Below are 15487 nucleotides of genomic sequence, written 5' to 3' on the forward strand. Positions count from 1 at the left end.
TGGCGTCATCCAGGAAGCTACGTCGTGCGTGCGTGCCACCTGTGGAGCCCAGAGGCAGGTCCAATTCACTCCCTTTATCATTGCTTCCGGTGCTGGTTATATTTAAATCGTGTTTTAGTTTCTCGCCTTCCAGTGATTCCACCCTTTGGCAAAACTCCATGGAACCGATGTGTGAAATCCATGGAATTGGGTTAGTCATGGCCTTTTTCTTCATGTGGGTTTTAAAAGTGATGCATCACTGTCAATCATGAGTCTGACTGTATGCTACTTAGTTTCTCAGCAAATACGAATGATTGAGATGCATATAAATGCTCCACTGAGCTTCCAGGCAGGTGAGAATGTATGCGGCGTGAGCAGCCTGTTTACATTTGTGAAAGCGAACGTGTGGGCGTTCTTGTGGAGCTTGCCAGGCTGGCAGAAGCCAGACCTATCCAGGGCTCTTTGAGACATAATATCCCCAATGAGATACCATGTTTGATTGCAATGCAGGCTGCTTGCAGATGTACCGTCGGATCGGTGATGGAGGCCCAATAATGCTTGTAAACAACGATTGCATATCTTACTCGTACCACGCACGCCTGGTGTGCCCTTCGTTACACTGCGTTGCTGAGCGGCAAAGGTATGCGACAGGTTCAAATTGGCCTACCATGCATACTCGATCTGAACATGTCATGGTTGCTATTTGCAACGTCTTCTTTAAGAAGTATGACACCAGGAAGGATTTCATTGCGGAGCATCTTGATGAGGGGACGTCAAGCTCGCTGTCCCGTCGGTACTCTTTTGTGGGTGTAATATATATCCAGCATAAGTAGGGCCTTCTCCCAGCACCCTGCACCCTCAAATTCACCCTCGGCGTGTGTCAGGAATGACCTTGTATTTGAACTTGCCTTTCCCCTGTGACTGCAGGATGCAGATTGTAAGACCTAAGATCGTTTTGACCATCACCTTGTTTGTGACAGTCGCTGGGTTAACACAAGTCTGCCTTTGTGGAGTAAAGCAAATATTGGGTCCACTGCAGGACGAAGACCTCTCTCGACTCTATCTGAGAGGTGCTTGCCATTCTCGGCCTGCTTGGCAAGCGTGGGTTTGTGAGGATGAGCAGACTTGGAAATCGAACATTCAAACCCACATCGGTCAATGAAGAAAGAAAAGCAGAAGTCTTTAACCACACAACCAACCACAGGTCCCATATTTCATGTAATATAGTTTTCAATAGCAGCGACCTCATTAACATTTTCATCCATCGGTTATAAATAACAGGTAAGAAGGATATTGTGGCCATAGAACTATCAATTTCTTCAATCCATCGTTCACCAGTTTCATCAGTGTCGAGCCAATTGGAGTGGAGCAGAGAGAGCATCTTCCAGAAACTCCAGAGTTGTGTCGAGCCAATTGGAGTGGAGCAGAGAGAGCATCTCCCAGAAACTCCAGAGTCGTTTGAGCCAATTGGAGTGGAGCAGAGAGAGCATCTTCCAGAAACTCCAGAGTTGTTTGAGCCAATTGGAGTGGAGCAGAGAGAGAGTGCATCTTCCAGAAACTCCAGAGTTGTGTCGAGCCAATTGGAGTGGAGCAGAGAGAGAGTGCATCTTCCAGAAACTCCAGAGTTGTGTCGAGCCAATTGGAGTGGAGCAGAGAGAGAGTGCATCTTCCAGAAACTCCAGAGTTTTTTCGAGCCATGCAGGTGGATGTGGATTTCAAAGGTGTATCCTCTCAAAGGGAATCGAACATTTCAGGAGAGGCATTCGTACGTGGTTCGTGAAGTCTTTTCGTTCTTCCAATAAAAATTTGTCTGCAACTGGCTCTTTAAATCCATCTATAACCATAATTTCATCAAAACTTTCTTATTTAACGGAGGTGTTCGTTGTTAATCATTGGGATGTATTCATAACCGATAACTCACGTGTATTCGATGTTTTGGGACACGAGGACTTTGTGTGAGAACAATGTCACAAAGTCCAGAACGAATTAAACTAAATCAGATAACTGAAAGTCTGGATGGAAATCATGGCACATGCCACTGTCAGTTATAACTGACATTCTTGGGGTTTTTGTATACATAGTCGAGGCTGATGGAAGAGCTAGAATTAGTACACTGAACGGATCAGGACACAATAGGACAAAATGAATAGTTGAGAGATGGGGGAAACACCAACTGCAGAGTTGAAGGCCAAGATGGAGGCAGACTTGGACAATGGAGGTGGGGAGGAATGGGGGGCAGGAGAGAATGCATGGGGTGGGAACTCCAAGGAGGGAAAATTGGGAAGGAGGAGGGATTTGAGTGGGGTTATGTGGGTGTAAAAGATCATGGATTTGGATTGGGGATGGTCTGATGGTGATGAACCTCTGTCTTGAAGACCTGGAGGGAAGGATGAGATTGAAGAGGATATGGAAGTTGATTCCACAGGTGGGGAAAAGAGGAACAAATGAGTGGTGAGTTTGTCAGTTTTGAACTATACTGTATACAGTATACAGTATATTGGATTAGGATTTATGTGCAAAAAAAAAATTCATAAGCAGTTAATTTTGAAGGACATTTTCGTGCATTTCTCAAACAATATGACTTTTTATTAACGGAGGAAATTCTTGTGTTCAAAAAGTGGACCACATCAGTTCGTCGGCCCGAATACACGAACGGTGCTCGTGCAAATCCCTTCACGAGACCTTGCTCCGTAGCTGCCCTTAAATGGAAGAGGAAGAAGCACTAACGAACCAATGGACGGGGGGTCGCCGCACGACGTCATGCTCAGCTCCTCCCGGCGCGGATGGGCCGCGGCCGCCATTGTGAGCGGGCGGAGGCGGATTGTTGGGAACGGGTGCGGCTTTCCCGGGATGAGGGAATCGGCGCGGGGCTCTGTCAGCGCCGGCGGCTTTCGCATCGATTTGGGATCGCTGCGACCCGTGTAAAGAGCTGGGCACGTCGATTCGAGCACTTTCTCCCTCAGTCCTGTCAGACACGTCCCCGCCGGTGGAATTGGCATCGTTCGATGCCACCGCGAGGTCTTTCTCTGCACGATGCCTCGTACCGCGGCGGTACCGGGCCCCGGGCGTTTGGGAGGCGCGTCCTGATGGACGGTGACTCCAACTGAGGTCGGGGTTGGAGGGGACGTCGGAAGGTTCGACACAGTGAGGGGAGCGAAGTGTCATCTGTCGCCTCCCGCCCTTTCCATCTCATTCTTCTTCCTCCTAATCCTTCAACTCGAAATCACCAAGATGTCCAACCGGCCGTCGCTGGGAGAGCGGGATTCTGAGCACGTACGTACGGCCGTGTGAATGAATCGGGCTGCACTGTGGGTTCTTTGCTCTTTTCCCTCTTGGTGCTTGTATTCGGGCACCATTGGTCTTCAAACCCAGGAGGATCCCAAGGCGATGGACCGTTGGGTGTTCGAGTGATGGTGACAGTTTAGGTGGTCGTTGTTTGTTTCTTTATCTCTCAAATTGACCCTCGTTTCGCGAGCTGCACCGATGATGTGTTCAGAACAGGGTGTTGATCGGTGGGTGCATCCATTACCAGCCCTGGGAAGTCTTCTGTGGCAGGTTCTGCTCCCATGAAGCACCACCATGTGCACCTTGTTGTTGTTTTCAATTTGTTAAAAAATAAATGAACATATTTAGGATTTCCTTCCTCCCCCTGTCACTCTTGCTTCCCCCACTCCGCCTCTCACTCCTCACCCCTCACCCCTCTCACTCCTCACTCCTCAGCCCTCATCCCTCACTCATCCCTCATTCCTCCATTCCTCCATTCCTCCCCCTCCCCTCCTTCTCAGCTCAACTCACAATCTCCCTCGATTTATCATATTCTTCATCATTTCTTTTCATTTTCATCCGTGCCCTTTCCTTTTTCATCCTTGCCCTCTCCCCCTTTTTCATCCTTGCCCTCTCCCTTTTTCATCCTTGCCCTCTCCCCTTTTCATCCTTGCCCTCTCCCCTTTTCATCCTTGCCCTCTCCCCTTTTCATTCTTGCCCTCTCCCCTTTTCATTCTTGCCCTCTCCCCTTTTCATCCTTGCCCTCTCCCCTTTTCATCCTTGCCCTCTCCCCTTTTCATCCTTGTCCTCTCCCCTTTTCATCCTTGTCCTCTCCCCTTTTCATCCTTGCCCTCTCCCCTTTTCATCCTTGCCCTCTCCCTTTTTCATCCTTGTCCTCTCCCCTTTTCATCCTTGCCCTCTCCCCTTTTCATCCTTGTCCTCTCCCCTTTTCATCCTTGTCCTCTCCCCTTTTCATCCTTGCCCTCACCCCTTTTCATCCTTGCGCTCTCCCCTTTTCATCCTTGCCCTCTCTCTTTTTCATCCTTGTCCTCTCCCTTTTCATCCTTGCCCTCTCCCCTTTTCATCCTTGCCCTCTCCCCTTTTCATCCTTGCCCTCTCCCCTTTTCATCCTTGCCCTCTCCCCTTTTCATCCTTGCCCTCTCCCTTTTCATCCTTGCCCTCTCTCTTTTTCATCCTTGTCCTCTCCCTTTTCATCCTTGCCCTCTCCCCTTTTCATCCTTGCCCTCTCCCCTTTTCATCCTTGCCCTCTCCCCTTTTCATCCTTGCCCTCTCCCCTTTTCATCCTTGCCCTCTCCCCTTTTCATCCTTGCCCTCTCCCCTTTTCATCCTTGCCCTCTCCCCTTTTCATCCTTGCCCTCTCCCCTTTTCATCCTTGCCCTCTCTCTTTTTCATCCTTGTCCTCTCCCTTTTCATCCTTGCCCTCTCCCCTTTTCATCCTTGCCCTCTCCCCTTTTCATCCTTGCCCTCTCCCCTTTTCATCCTTGCCCTCTCCCCTTTTCATCCTTGCCCTCTCCCCTTTTCATCCTTGCCCTCTCCCCTTTTCATCCTTGCCCTCTCCCCTTTTCATCCTTGCCCTCTCCCCTTTTCATCCTTGCCCTCTCCCCTTTTCATCCTTGCCCTCTCCCCTTTTCATCCTTGCCCTCTCCCCTTTTCATCCTTGCCCTCTCCCCTTTTCATCCTTGCCCTCTCCCTTTTCATTCTTGCCCTCTCCCTTTTTCATCATTGCCCTTTCCCTTTTTCATCCGTGCCCTCTCCCTTTTTCATCCGTGCCCTCTCCCTTTTTCATCCGTGCCCTCTCCCTTTTTCATCCGTGCCCTCTCCCTTTTTCATCCGTGCCCTCTCCCTTTTTCATCCGTGCCCTCTCCCTTTTTCATCCGTGCCCTCTCCCTTTTTCATCCGTGCCCTCTCCCTTTTTCATCCTTGCCCTTTCCCTTTTTCATCCGTGCTCTCTCCCTTTTTCATCAGTGCCCTCTCCCTTTTTCATCCTTGCCTTCTCCTCCTTTTTCATTCTTGCCCTCTCCCTTTTTCATCATTGCCCTTTCCCTTTTTCATCCGTGCCCTCTCCCTTTTTCATCCGTGCCCTCTCCCTTTTTCATCCGTGCCCTCTCCCTTTTTCATCCGTGCCCTCTCCCTTTTTCATCCGTGCCCTCTCCCTTTTTCATCCGTGCCCTCTCCCTTTTTCATCCGTGCCCTCTCCCTTTTTCATCCGTGCCCTCTCCCTTTTTCATCCGTGCCGTCTCCCTTTTTCATCCGTGCCCTCTCCCTTTTTCATCCGTGCCTTCTCCCTTTTTCATCCGTGCCCTCTCCCTTTTTCATCCGTGCCCTCTCCCTTTTTCATCCGTACCGTCTCCCTTTTTCATCCTTGCCTGCTCCTCCTTTTTCATCCGTGCCCTCTCCCTTTTTCATCCGTGCCCTCTCCCTTTTTCATCCGTGCCCTCTCCCTTTTTCATCCGTGCCCTCTCCCTTTTTCATCCGTGCCCTCTCCCTTTTTCATCCGTGCCCTCTCCCTTTTTCATCCGTGCCCTCTCCCTTTTTCATCCGTGCCCTCTCCCTTTTTCATCCGTACCGTCTCCCTTTTTCATCCGTGCCCTCTCCCTTTTTCATCCGTGCCCTCTCCCTTTTTCATCCGTGCCCTCTCCCTTTTTCATCCGTGCCCTCTCCCTTTTTCATCCGTGCCCTCTCCCTTTTTCATCCGTGCCCTCTCCCCCTTTTTCATCCTTGCCCTCTCCCCTTTTTCATCCTTGCTCTCTCCCCCTTTTTCATCCTTGCCCTCTCCCCTTTTTCATCCTTGCTCTCTCCCCCTTTTTCATCCTTGCTCTTCCCTTCCCATTCCCTTCCCATTTTATTCCTTACGATCCCCTCGCTGTTTTCATCGGTGCTTTCCCCTCTTTTCATTCTTCCATCTCTCCCTTTTTTTCCACCCCCTTATTTTCTCTTCTCTTTCACCGACGCCGCCGCCCCCCACTCTATTTCCTCTTCTCTTCCACCCCTCCCTATTTTGCTTTATTGTTTCCCCCACTACTATTGTTTTTCCCTGTCTGTTTTGATAATAAGATGGTGACTGTCCTGTTTGCTCTCTTACTGCGTCATGCATTGTCATAAAACTAACCATCAAAGTCCATGACCAAGGATCTAACGATGCACCTCAAAGGGTTTTAGGAAGGTTCCCCAACCTCTGAAAATGGACATGTTAGGATATAGCAGATGCCATTCGCCCACATCCCTCCTGAAATTGACCCCTGCCCACAAAAATGGTTCTAGATCAACATGAATGAAACTGATTCAGAATGAAGCATTGGATTCCTCTGTATATGGCATGACCCATAACAGATATTGCAGATGTCTTCAACCCCCCACCCCCACCCATCCCTACCCTCCCTCAGACAGATGCTCAAACACCTCAAACACCTGCAATGAAAGATGTGCAATGTCTATCATACAACTGGATTCGATAAGCTCCTCTATGTTGGTATCCAAGTCATTGCCCTCTTCAATCCATGGTCCTCATCTTCCTGAGGTTTGTCCATATCCACCGAGGCAGCAATGACTTGTTCAGCATCGTCATCAGTGTTAACCTCTTCATCTCCAACAAGACATGCAGGGACGGATATTGCAGAAAACCATCCGGGGCTCAAGATGCCACCTTCCTGCCTTCATCCGCACTTGAGTGGATCAAAGCCAGTCCTGTTGAATTGTCTGAACAGGATGCTGACGAAGTGAACGCGCTGCATCTTCTGGAGACTCTTGGCACATGGGGCGAAGAGAGCACAATTGATTAGCTTCACAATCGTCAGGGAATTCTCTTGGGATACTATCCCCTCGTGCGCTGGAAAACGCACGTCTCACCTTATTGACATCTGTCAGGTGCTTCTGCCCTTACCTGGATGCTTACGGAAGAATACAGTGCCTCCACATCCGGATGTTCCATGTGTACAAGGTTCTTGAAGGTTTTGACTTACTTTCCCATAACATGTTTCTCCGTAATCGTACATTGATACCTCCGCCAACGGGGGTTATGTTTTCACCCCCGTCTCTCTGGCCGTCTCTCTGTCTGTGTACATATTCGGACGAAACTTGGTAGACGAGTTGGGTGTGTGACGAGGCCGAATTGATTCGATTTTGGTGAACGTCCGGATCCGGCCTATCGGTGGGATACAAAACGTAAACCGTTCAGTCGGGCGGAGGTACGCGCTCAACTGAGTGTCATTCTCGTTTAAAATGTAATGCTAAAAAATTAAAATTGCAATGATGAAAATTTATTCCATCTAATTATACTGAAAAATCAACTTTATCACCATCTCGACCTCATGCAATCGTGGCTAAAAATATTGGCACCGTTGCACCTTTATCAAATATTGCACCATTTCTTCCAGAAAATTGTTGAAATAAATAAATATTTTGGTATCCACATTTGGATTTCTTTGGTTTGCAGTGGAACAAAACAAAAAAAGCTGTAAAAATTACATGGCCCGGACAATAATATTGGCACCTTTTACAAGTTTAGAAATAATTAGATTTGAAGCAGGTGCCTTTACTTTAGAATTGAACTCACCTTTGGTGATTTGCAGGTGGCTGCAAAAAAAAATAATCACTTATTCAACCAGTTTGAACAGAGAAAAGGAGTCATTCTGCTGTTTTGTGTCACTGTGTACCACAATGAGCATGGAGGAAAGAAAGAGAACCAGAGAATTGTGAGGTACGACCTACCTTGATGAAGAATAAAATCTAGATATTTTTAACAGCGATGAAAAATGTACTTGGCAGAAGCAACCTGTATGGAGAGATCAAACAGGTTTGGGGCGAAGGCCTCAGATCTTTGAGGTCTATACCGTTAAGGAAGAGGGAGGGGGGGGGGGGTATCGGGGGCAGGGGAGGGGAGGAGTAGGGTATGATGAAGGGTGAGAGGGGGAGGTAGGGAGAGCTGTTGATAGTGTGTTGGAGAAATGGTGAATTTAAATTTTGGTTAAATAGACATGATGTCCACCTTGTGTCTACTTTATTTCATAGGTTACCATAATAAATATCCACATCGTGTTTAAATTAACACCACCGAAAATCATCAGCAGGCTGGGTGTGGGTGGGCAGACATATTTGTGGTGAGGGGGAAAGGAGAGGAGAGGGGAGGGGAGGAGGAAAGGAGAGGAGAGGGGGAAAGGAGAGGGGAGGGAGATGGGGGGGGGGGGGGGATGGGGAGGAGGAGGAGGGGGTGGAAGGGGCAATGGGGAGAGGGGGAAAGGGGAGGAGGGGGGAAGATATCCAGCCCAGTGCGATTGGCCAGCTTGCTAGAAGATCGGAGATATTCAGCCCAGAGTGATTGGACAGCTTGCTAGAAGATCGGAGATATTCAGCCCAGAGTGATTGGACAGCTTGCTAGAAGATCGGAGATATTCAGCCCAGTGTGATTGGCCAGCTTGCTAGAAGATCGGAGATATTCAGCCCAGAGTGATTGGACAGCTTGCTAGAAGATCGGAGATATTCAGCCCAGAGTGATTGGACAGCTTGCTAGAAGATCGGAGATATTCAGCCCAGTGTGATTGGCCAGCTTGCTAGAAGATCGGAGATATTCAGCCCAGAGTGATTGGACAGCTTGCTAGAAGATCGGAGATATTCAGCCCAGAGTGATTGGACAGCTTGCTAGAAGATCGGAGATATTCAGCCCAGAGTGATTGGACAGCTTGCTAGAAGATCGGAGATATTCAGCCCAGTGTGATTGGCCAGCTTGCTAGAAGATCGGAGATATTCAGCCCAGAGTGATTGGACAGCTTGCTAGAAGATCGGAGATATTCAGCCCAGAGTGATTGGACAGCTTGCTAGAAGATCGGAGATATTCAGCCCAGAGTGATTGGACAGCTTGCTAGAAGATCGGAGATATTCAGCCCAGAGTGATTGGCCAGCTTGCTAGAAGATCGGAGATATTCAGCCCAGTGTGATTGGACAGCTTGCCAGAAGATCGGAGATATTCAGCCCAGTGTGATTGGCCAGCTTGCCAGAAGATCGGAGATATTCAGCCCAGTGTGATTGGCCAGCTTGCCAGAAGATCGGAGATATTCAGCCCAGAGTGATTGGACAGCTTGCCAGAAGATCGGAGATATTCAGCCCAGTGTGATTGGCCAGCTTGCTAGAAGGTCGGAGATATTCAGCCCAGTGTGATTGGCCAGCTTGCTAGAAGATCGGAGATATTCAGCCCAGAGTGATTGGCCAGCTTGCCAGAAGATCGGAGATATTCAGCCCAGTGTGATTGGACAGCTTGCCAGAAGATCGGAGATATTCAGCCCAGTGTGATTGGCCAGCTTGCCAGAAGATCGGAGATATTCAGCCCAGTGTGATTGGCCAGCTTGCCAGAAGATCGGAGATATTCAGCCCAGTGTGATTGGCCAGCTTGCCAGAAGATCGGAGATATTCAGCCCAGAGTGATTGGACAGCTTGCTAGAAGATCGGAGATATTCAGCCCAGAGTGATTGGACAGCTTGCTAGAAGAAGTCCGATCGAGCTATCCGAATGCATGCAGACCACTATACTCCTGACCTTAACGATGCATGGCATGTACCGAAAACATGGCCGACGCACAAAACATGCCTGTACTCCCAGTGTGGACTAACACGCGACAATGCAACCCACACTTCCGCTATTTATAGGAACATTTGTAACCGACGTCTATATGCATCAGGTGCTATTGATGTGCTCACCCCGGAAATCATGCCCAGGATTTCTGCCGATTAGCGGACGAAGTTTTATCCAAAAGACCAGGTTTACCTCGATATTTTCTCAAAACACCAAAAATGCACAAGATTTAATGATAGAGCACGATTGAGATCGACGCTGACGGTGTTTCATTAAAATTGAAGAATCAATTTCCATGTTAGCGCAATGTGACGGTAATTGTCTTTCAATATGATTTTAAAGACTATCATGACGAGTGTGATTATAGTTGTTGTAAGAAAATAATGGCATTGTCTACCCTAATTGGGGGGGGGGGGGGGGGTGGTAGGGGGGTGTGTGCTGATTGAAGGCACCTGCTAAAATGCTTGTAATGGGTCATTCCCGATCCAGGGCCTGATCTTCCTTGTTGGATCTAGGCTATAGCCATATTTAGGCGGTCACTTTGGGGTGCTGGGGGCCTTGTTGGATCTCGGCTAAAGCCTTATTTAGGCGGTCACTTTGGGGTGCTGGGGGCCTTGTTGGATCTCGGCTAAAGCCTTATTTAGGCGGTCACTTTGGGGTGCTGGAGGCCTTGTTGGATCTCGGCTAAAGCCTTATTTAGGTGCTCACTTTGGGGTGCTGGGGGCCTTGTTGGATCTCGGCTAAAGCCTTATTTAGGCGGTCACTTTGGGGTGCTGGAGGCCTTGTTGGATCTTGGCTAAAGCCTTATTTAGGCGGTCACTTTGGGGTGCTGGGGGCCTTGTTGGATCTCGGCTAAAGCCTTATTTAGGTGCTCACTTTGGGGTGCTGGGGGCCTTGTTGGATCTCGGCTAAAGCCTTATTTAGGCGGTCACTTTGGGGTGCTGGAGGCCTTGTTGGATCTTGGCTAAAGCCTTATTTAGGCGGTCACTTTGGGGTGCTGGGGGCCTTGTTGGATCTCGGCTAAAGCCTTATTTAGGCGGTCACTTTGGGGTGCTGTGGGCTGAAGCCACCTGCTAGATCCTGGCAGACATCCATTTTCAGTGGTCGGGGGACGGTTCCAAACATCCTGTGGGTTGCAACCTTGAGGCTTTGTCCGTTGGTGTTCGAGGGTCTCGGCTGCCTGTGTTTATTCCCTTTTGCCCAGTTCAAAGTACTTTCTCACGATGTTTGATGACGTCCCTGGTCAGTGTGGGGTGCTTCCTGTGCCTTTCCTCGTGGGATTGTTCTATAGCCTTGGACTGCCTTATGAAATCCCATACCATCTCATCACCCATATTTTTCCTTTAAAAAGATGTATACGTAGTAACAACGACCTGATACACAGTACCTGTCACTCTTAATGAAATGTTTGGTTCTCCCCATTTGTGTATTTGACGCCTTTGTACCTTGGTTTAGACGACTAATGGTGCTTCACAAGTTGTAGGTATATATTTGGTGTGCCATATTGTTCAGATTGGTTCTTTGCTAATTCGTTGCTTGTTTATTTTCTCATCTAAACCTTTATATATTATTTTTGTCCAGGTAGGAAAAGTAACTCGATGCTTTAATAGTGATCCAAAGGATGCTTAAAAAGTTATATGGACAAGATACTCACGATGGTTCATAAGACCAGGTTTTTTTATTTTAAATATTAGTTATTTATTTATGTTCTTGAGGGATGGGGGGGGGGGGAAGGGGAGGGGCTGTGTGGTGTGCTTAGATTATTGTGAGAATTTCGTTCTTAGAACCTTTTGAACATTATTGATTGATATTCTTGAAACTTGTGCGAAGTTTTATACTATTTAATATTAATTACATTTTGAACCTTTTTTGCACTGGTTTTGTGTTGGAATACTGTGGCTTTTGCCTGACCCTTTAGCCTCACAATTTCTGTAGTTATTGTGTATTTCTAGAAACTATAGTTACCGTTGTTGGTGCACTGCATTGGCTTGAGGAAGTTTGAGCAATTAGGTTGTAATCCACCCAAGCTTGTATTCCATGCCCCCCCCCCCCCTCATGCCTTCTCCAGTTTTGCTTTCTCCTCGGTCATAATGGATCTCTGCTCTCTCATTTGGGTTTCCTTCCAACTTCCGTAACCACAGTAGCTTTTGTGCACTGTTGACCAGCATTGGCATTCCAAAGCAATGTCCATGTGCCTGACACAGCCTTTCCACTGGCATTACAGAACTGTCTTTGTCGGTAAATCTCTGCATTGGTGTAAAACACTGTTGCCTCTCCCCGGTGATTCCTTCAATTGAGATGTTCTCTTGTGCAGCGATTCATTCGGCATAAATTTACCAGATGGACAGCCGCTTGTCCTGAAGCAAGAAACTAGCGTAATTTTAAAATTGTTTTTCTGCAAAGTTGTCTACCAAGCCAGTACAGCACCTCCACTAAAGTACTAACAAAAACACACACTCACATGGTATTGTATTGTGTTGTGTTGTGTAAAGAGAAGGCTTCGCTCCTTCACAGGATTCAATTTTAATCGATAAATATTGATAAACCTCTTTCAGAGAACTCTGATTGCCGAAACTTTTTTTCCCATCGTCAATCTGTGAAATTTATAGAAAAGGGACATGAATTTTTTTTAATTTGAAAGACGATGCACGGCTAAACATTTAGATGATAGACCAAGGGGGGGGGGGGGGGGGGGAGGAAATTTCTTCGGAGGAAATGCCCGCTGAGTGCGGTGAGAAAGGCGGCGTCATTGTTGTCACTGGTACGCAAAGTGATGGGCATTCTATCTCGTCTAAGGTTGGTAGAGGTGTGTGTGTGTGTGTGTGTGTGCGTGCATGCGTGCGTGTACACGTGTACGTCCACACCTCTGAGCCTTCGATCAATCTTGTAAAATAAGCAAAAACCAACCTCGGTGAACTATTCGGTAGACAGTGCATGTGTATGGGGTTAACGACGAGAAAGATGATTGTTAAACCATAAATCGAATTACGCCAATCTTAAGTACAAGTGACAGATACACCTGCGTAATAAATGCCAAACCTGCCTTTAATACAGGATGTGTCCTGTGTCCTTTAATACATCGTGTCCAATGACTTGGACACAGGTTGAGGCATTTGGCCCATCGCCTGTGCGTTAACAACTCTGCAAATTAATTCAATATATTGGCTCTTTCAAGTGTAGAGGGCGGGTTTGTATAAGAGAACAGTGGGGCACGCACAGGAACGTAACCAGGGTGTTTTATGTTGTTAGGGATGAAGAGGTTTATTTCCCGAGGACATGAGCAAGGATAGTCATCCTGCCTCACGATTTATCCGTTGTCATTATTTCTAAGTTGATGATCTAAAGCTCTTACATGTGACGCTATATTGCTGCGCTTGGTCTTTATTTTCTTTAGTTATTTCCTCGCGTATGCGAAGCGAAACGAGGTTAAGCGATTGATTCATGCCTGTCCGTCTCTCCGTCTGTCCAGAAACGTCAGTTTATTATTGAGGAACAGCTTATTTAAATTGAACGCTATATTTTGAACATGACTCGGAAAACAAACCTGCCATTTAATGCAGTATTTTTTTTTTTTTTTTTTTTTTTTGTATACAAGATCGAGGTAAGACCTAACATTAATGACAAAAACAAACAAACGGACACAAAAGACATAATAAAGGGAGTGGGAAACAAGATGAGGAGAGAGGGGGAAGCATAAGTACAACATTTGAGAGCAGGGACATCTGGAGATCTGTGGGAGGGAGGGGGCTTGGAGAGAGGAGGCGTGGGGGAGGGGGGGGGGCGTTGGGAGAGGTAAAAACCACATGGACACAGTTAGGACTTCCAGGAAAGAAGTCGGTATTTCAGAAAAGTGGATCTGGGGTGAATAAACGGGGGTAGAAAAGATAAAGGTTTTGTATGGGGGAAGATAAGAGATGGAGGTGAGCAGCTGTTTTAAAGACCTGGAGGGAGGAGTGGGATTGAAGAGAGTGAGGGAGTTTGTTCCAGAGGTGGGATAAAAGAGGAATGAAAGAGTGAAGGTGAGCAGATGGTCTCTGAATCGTCCTGATTACACCTGTGCAGAGAGGAGTGAGATTTTGTTTTCCTGTCTGCCTGCTTGGCACTGAAACAAAATGGAAAATAATTCCAAACAGGAATCTTCCTGTTTATAATGATGGCACAAAGGACACAAATCAGCACAAATGAACAACTAATGTAATGTGTTTGATGTAATGTTTATTTTAGGTCTTAATGTAATGTGTTAGCTCTTACATGAGCCTCGATCTTGTATACCCCCAAAAAAAAAAAAATTGAGTGGTGTAATAGCCACTGTGTCAATGGCGGTAAAACACGGAATTAATTTATTTATACAACTTTTACAATCTTTTATTAAAATTGAATTATATTCTTCAACACTGTACAACACAAATCGCATTCTTGTCACTTCCAATAACCTCCAGTTTTGCATCCACTTGAACATGTTACGGTGGTGGTGTATCAGACAACTCCCATAGCGCTAGACTTCCAGAACTATTTAATAATAACGATCTTTAAAATCATTATTTTATTAAAAATGAAGTACCGTATATATTTCTATTAAAATTATGTTATGTTATGTTATATTATATTTTATGTTGTATTGTGTTATATTGTGTTAAAATTTGCTGTGAGGCGCAGTGATCTTTGTGCCTGTGGACTCGGTTCGGCCCGCTGTGCAGTGCAGTGGTTCGGTGGGGTGGGCTGTGTTTCACCCTTAGGCCTGTGGGCTCCACTCATTTTTCCTTCGTGGGTCAGTATGCACTGCGGGGGGAGGGGAGCGGGGGATGGGGAGGGAGGAGGGGTGGTGAACCGAGGGTGTGAGGCTGGTTAGAGATTCTGAACAGGGAGGATTGTGTGAGGGAGAAGAGGGTTGAACTGAGTGGTGGGAATAGAGTGTGAAAATCATTTGTGGTGTTTACTTTGAAATGTTACTTTTTTTGTTTGTTTTACTTTGTCTTGAGTGCTTTGTGGATGGGGAGGGAGAAGGCAGCGTGTGTGTGTGTGTGTGTGTGTGTGTGTGTGTGTGTGTGTGTGTGTGTGTGTGTGTGTGTGTGTGTGTGTGTGTGTGTGTGTGTGTGTGTGTGTGTGTGTGTGTGTGTGTGTGTGTGTGTGTGTGTGTGTGTGTGTGTGTGTGTGTGTGTGTTTGGTTGTTGGTTGTTGGTTGTTGGTTGTTATCTCCATTTGTGGGTTTCAGGAGGTGGAACAGAGTCCTACCAGGACCCAAAATATCCACCTCCTCTCCAATAAGGGATCACGGGTCATGCACCAAACTGTTCAACTTTTTCAGAGTTTTGTTCCAAGTTCTCTTTTCAGGATCGTCACCGAACCCCGGATTGCCTCCAGTTGTCGTTCATTTGTCGTAATATTCCCGGCGGATGGTTTGTAAAATCTCAGTGAGGTTCCTCTTCATCATTCTTGTTGCTCCAATTATCACTGATACAATTCCGATGCTCTTCAGCTTCCAAGATCTCTTGACCTCATTTGTGAGGTCCTGATATTTGGTCATTTTCTTGATTTCTGTGTTGTTTAGGCCAAAATCGCTGGGTTCTGATATCTCGATCATCAATGCTGTGTTTTCCTTTTTGTTCCTGAGTACAATGTCATTTCCTTAGTGAACATTATCATCTATAGAATGATATAACAA

General features: G+C 46.9%; 1 protein-coding gene across 11 annotated transcripts in view; it reads left to right on the forward strand.

Annotated features, from left to right (window-relative positions):
• The first annotated feature begins 2745 nt into the window (after window positions 1-2745).
• Window positions 2746-15487, forward strand: part of LOC137426492 (MAP/microtubule affinity-regulating kinase 3) — a 171778-nt gene continuing 159036 nt past the window's right edge. For all 11 annotated transcript variants that reach the window (XM_068115071.2, XM_068115075.2, XM_068115077.2 and 8 more), the window contains exon 1: window positions 2746-3252. In XM_068115071.2, the coding sequence (XP_067971172.2) occupies window positions 3211-3252 (42 nt within the window). In that variant the 5' untranslated portion in view covers window positions 2746-3210. The remainder of the gene's footprint in view (window positions 3253-15487) is intronic.

This window comes from Myxine glutinosa, chromosome 5 (assembly GCF_964187855.1).
Source record: "Myxine glutinosa chromosome 5, kmMyxGlut1.1, whole genome shotgun sequence".
NCBI classification, from domain to species: Eukaryota; Metazoa; Chordata; class Myxini; order Myxiniformes; family Myxinidae; genus Myxine; species Myxine glutinosa.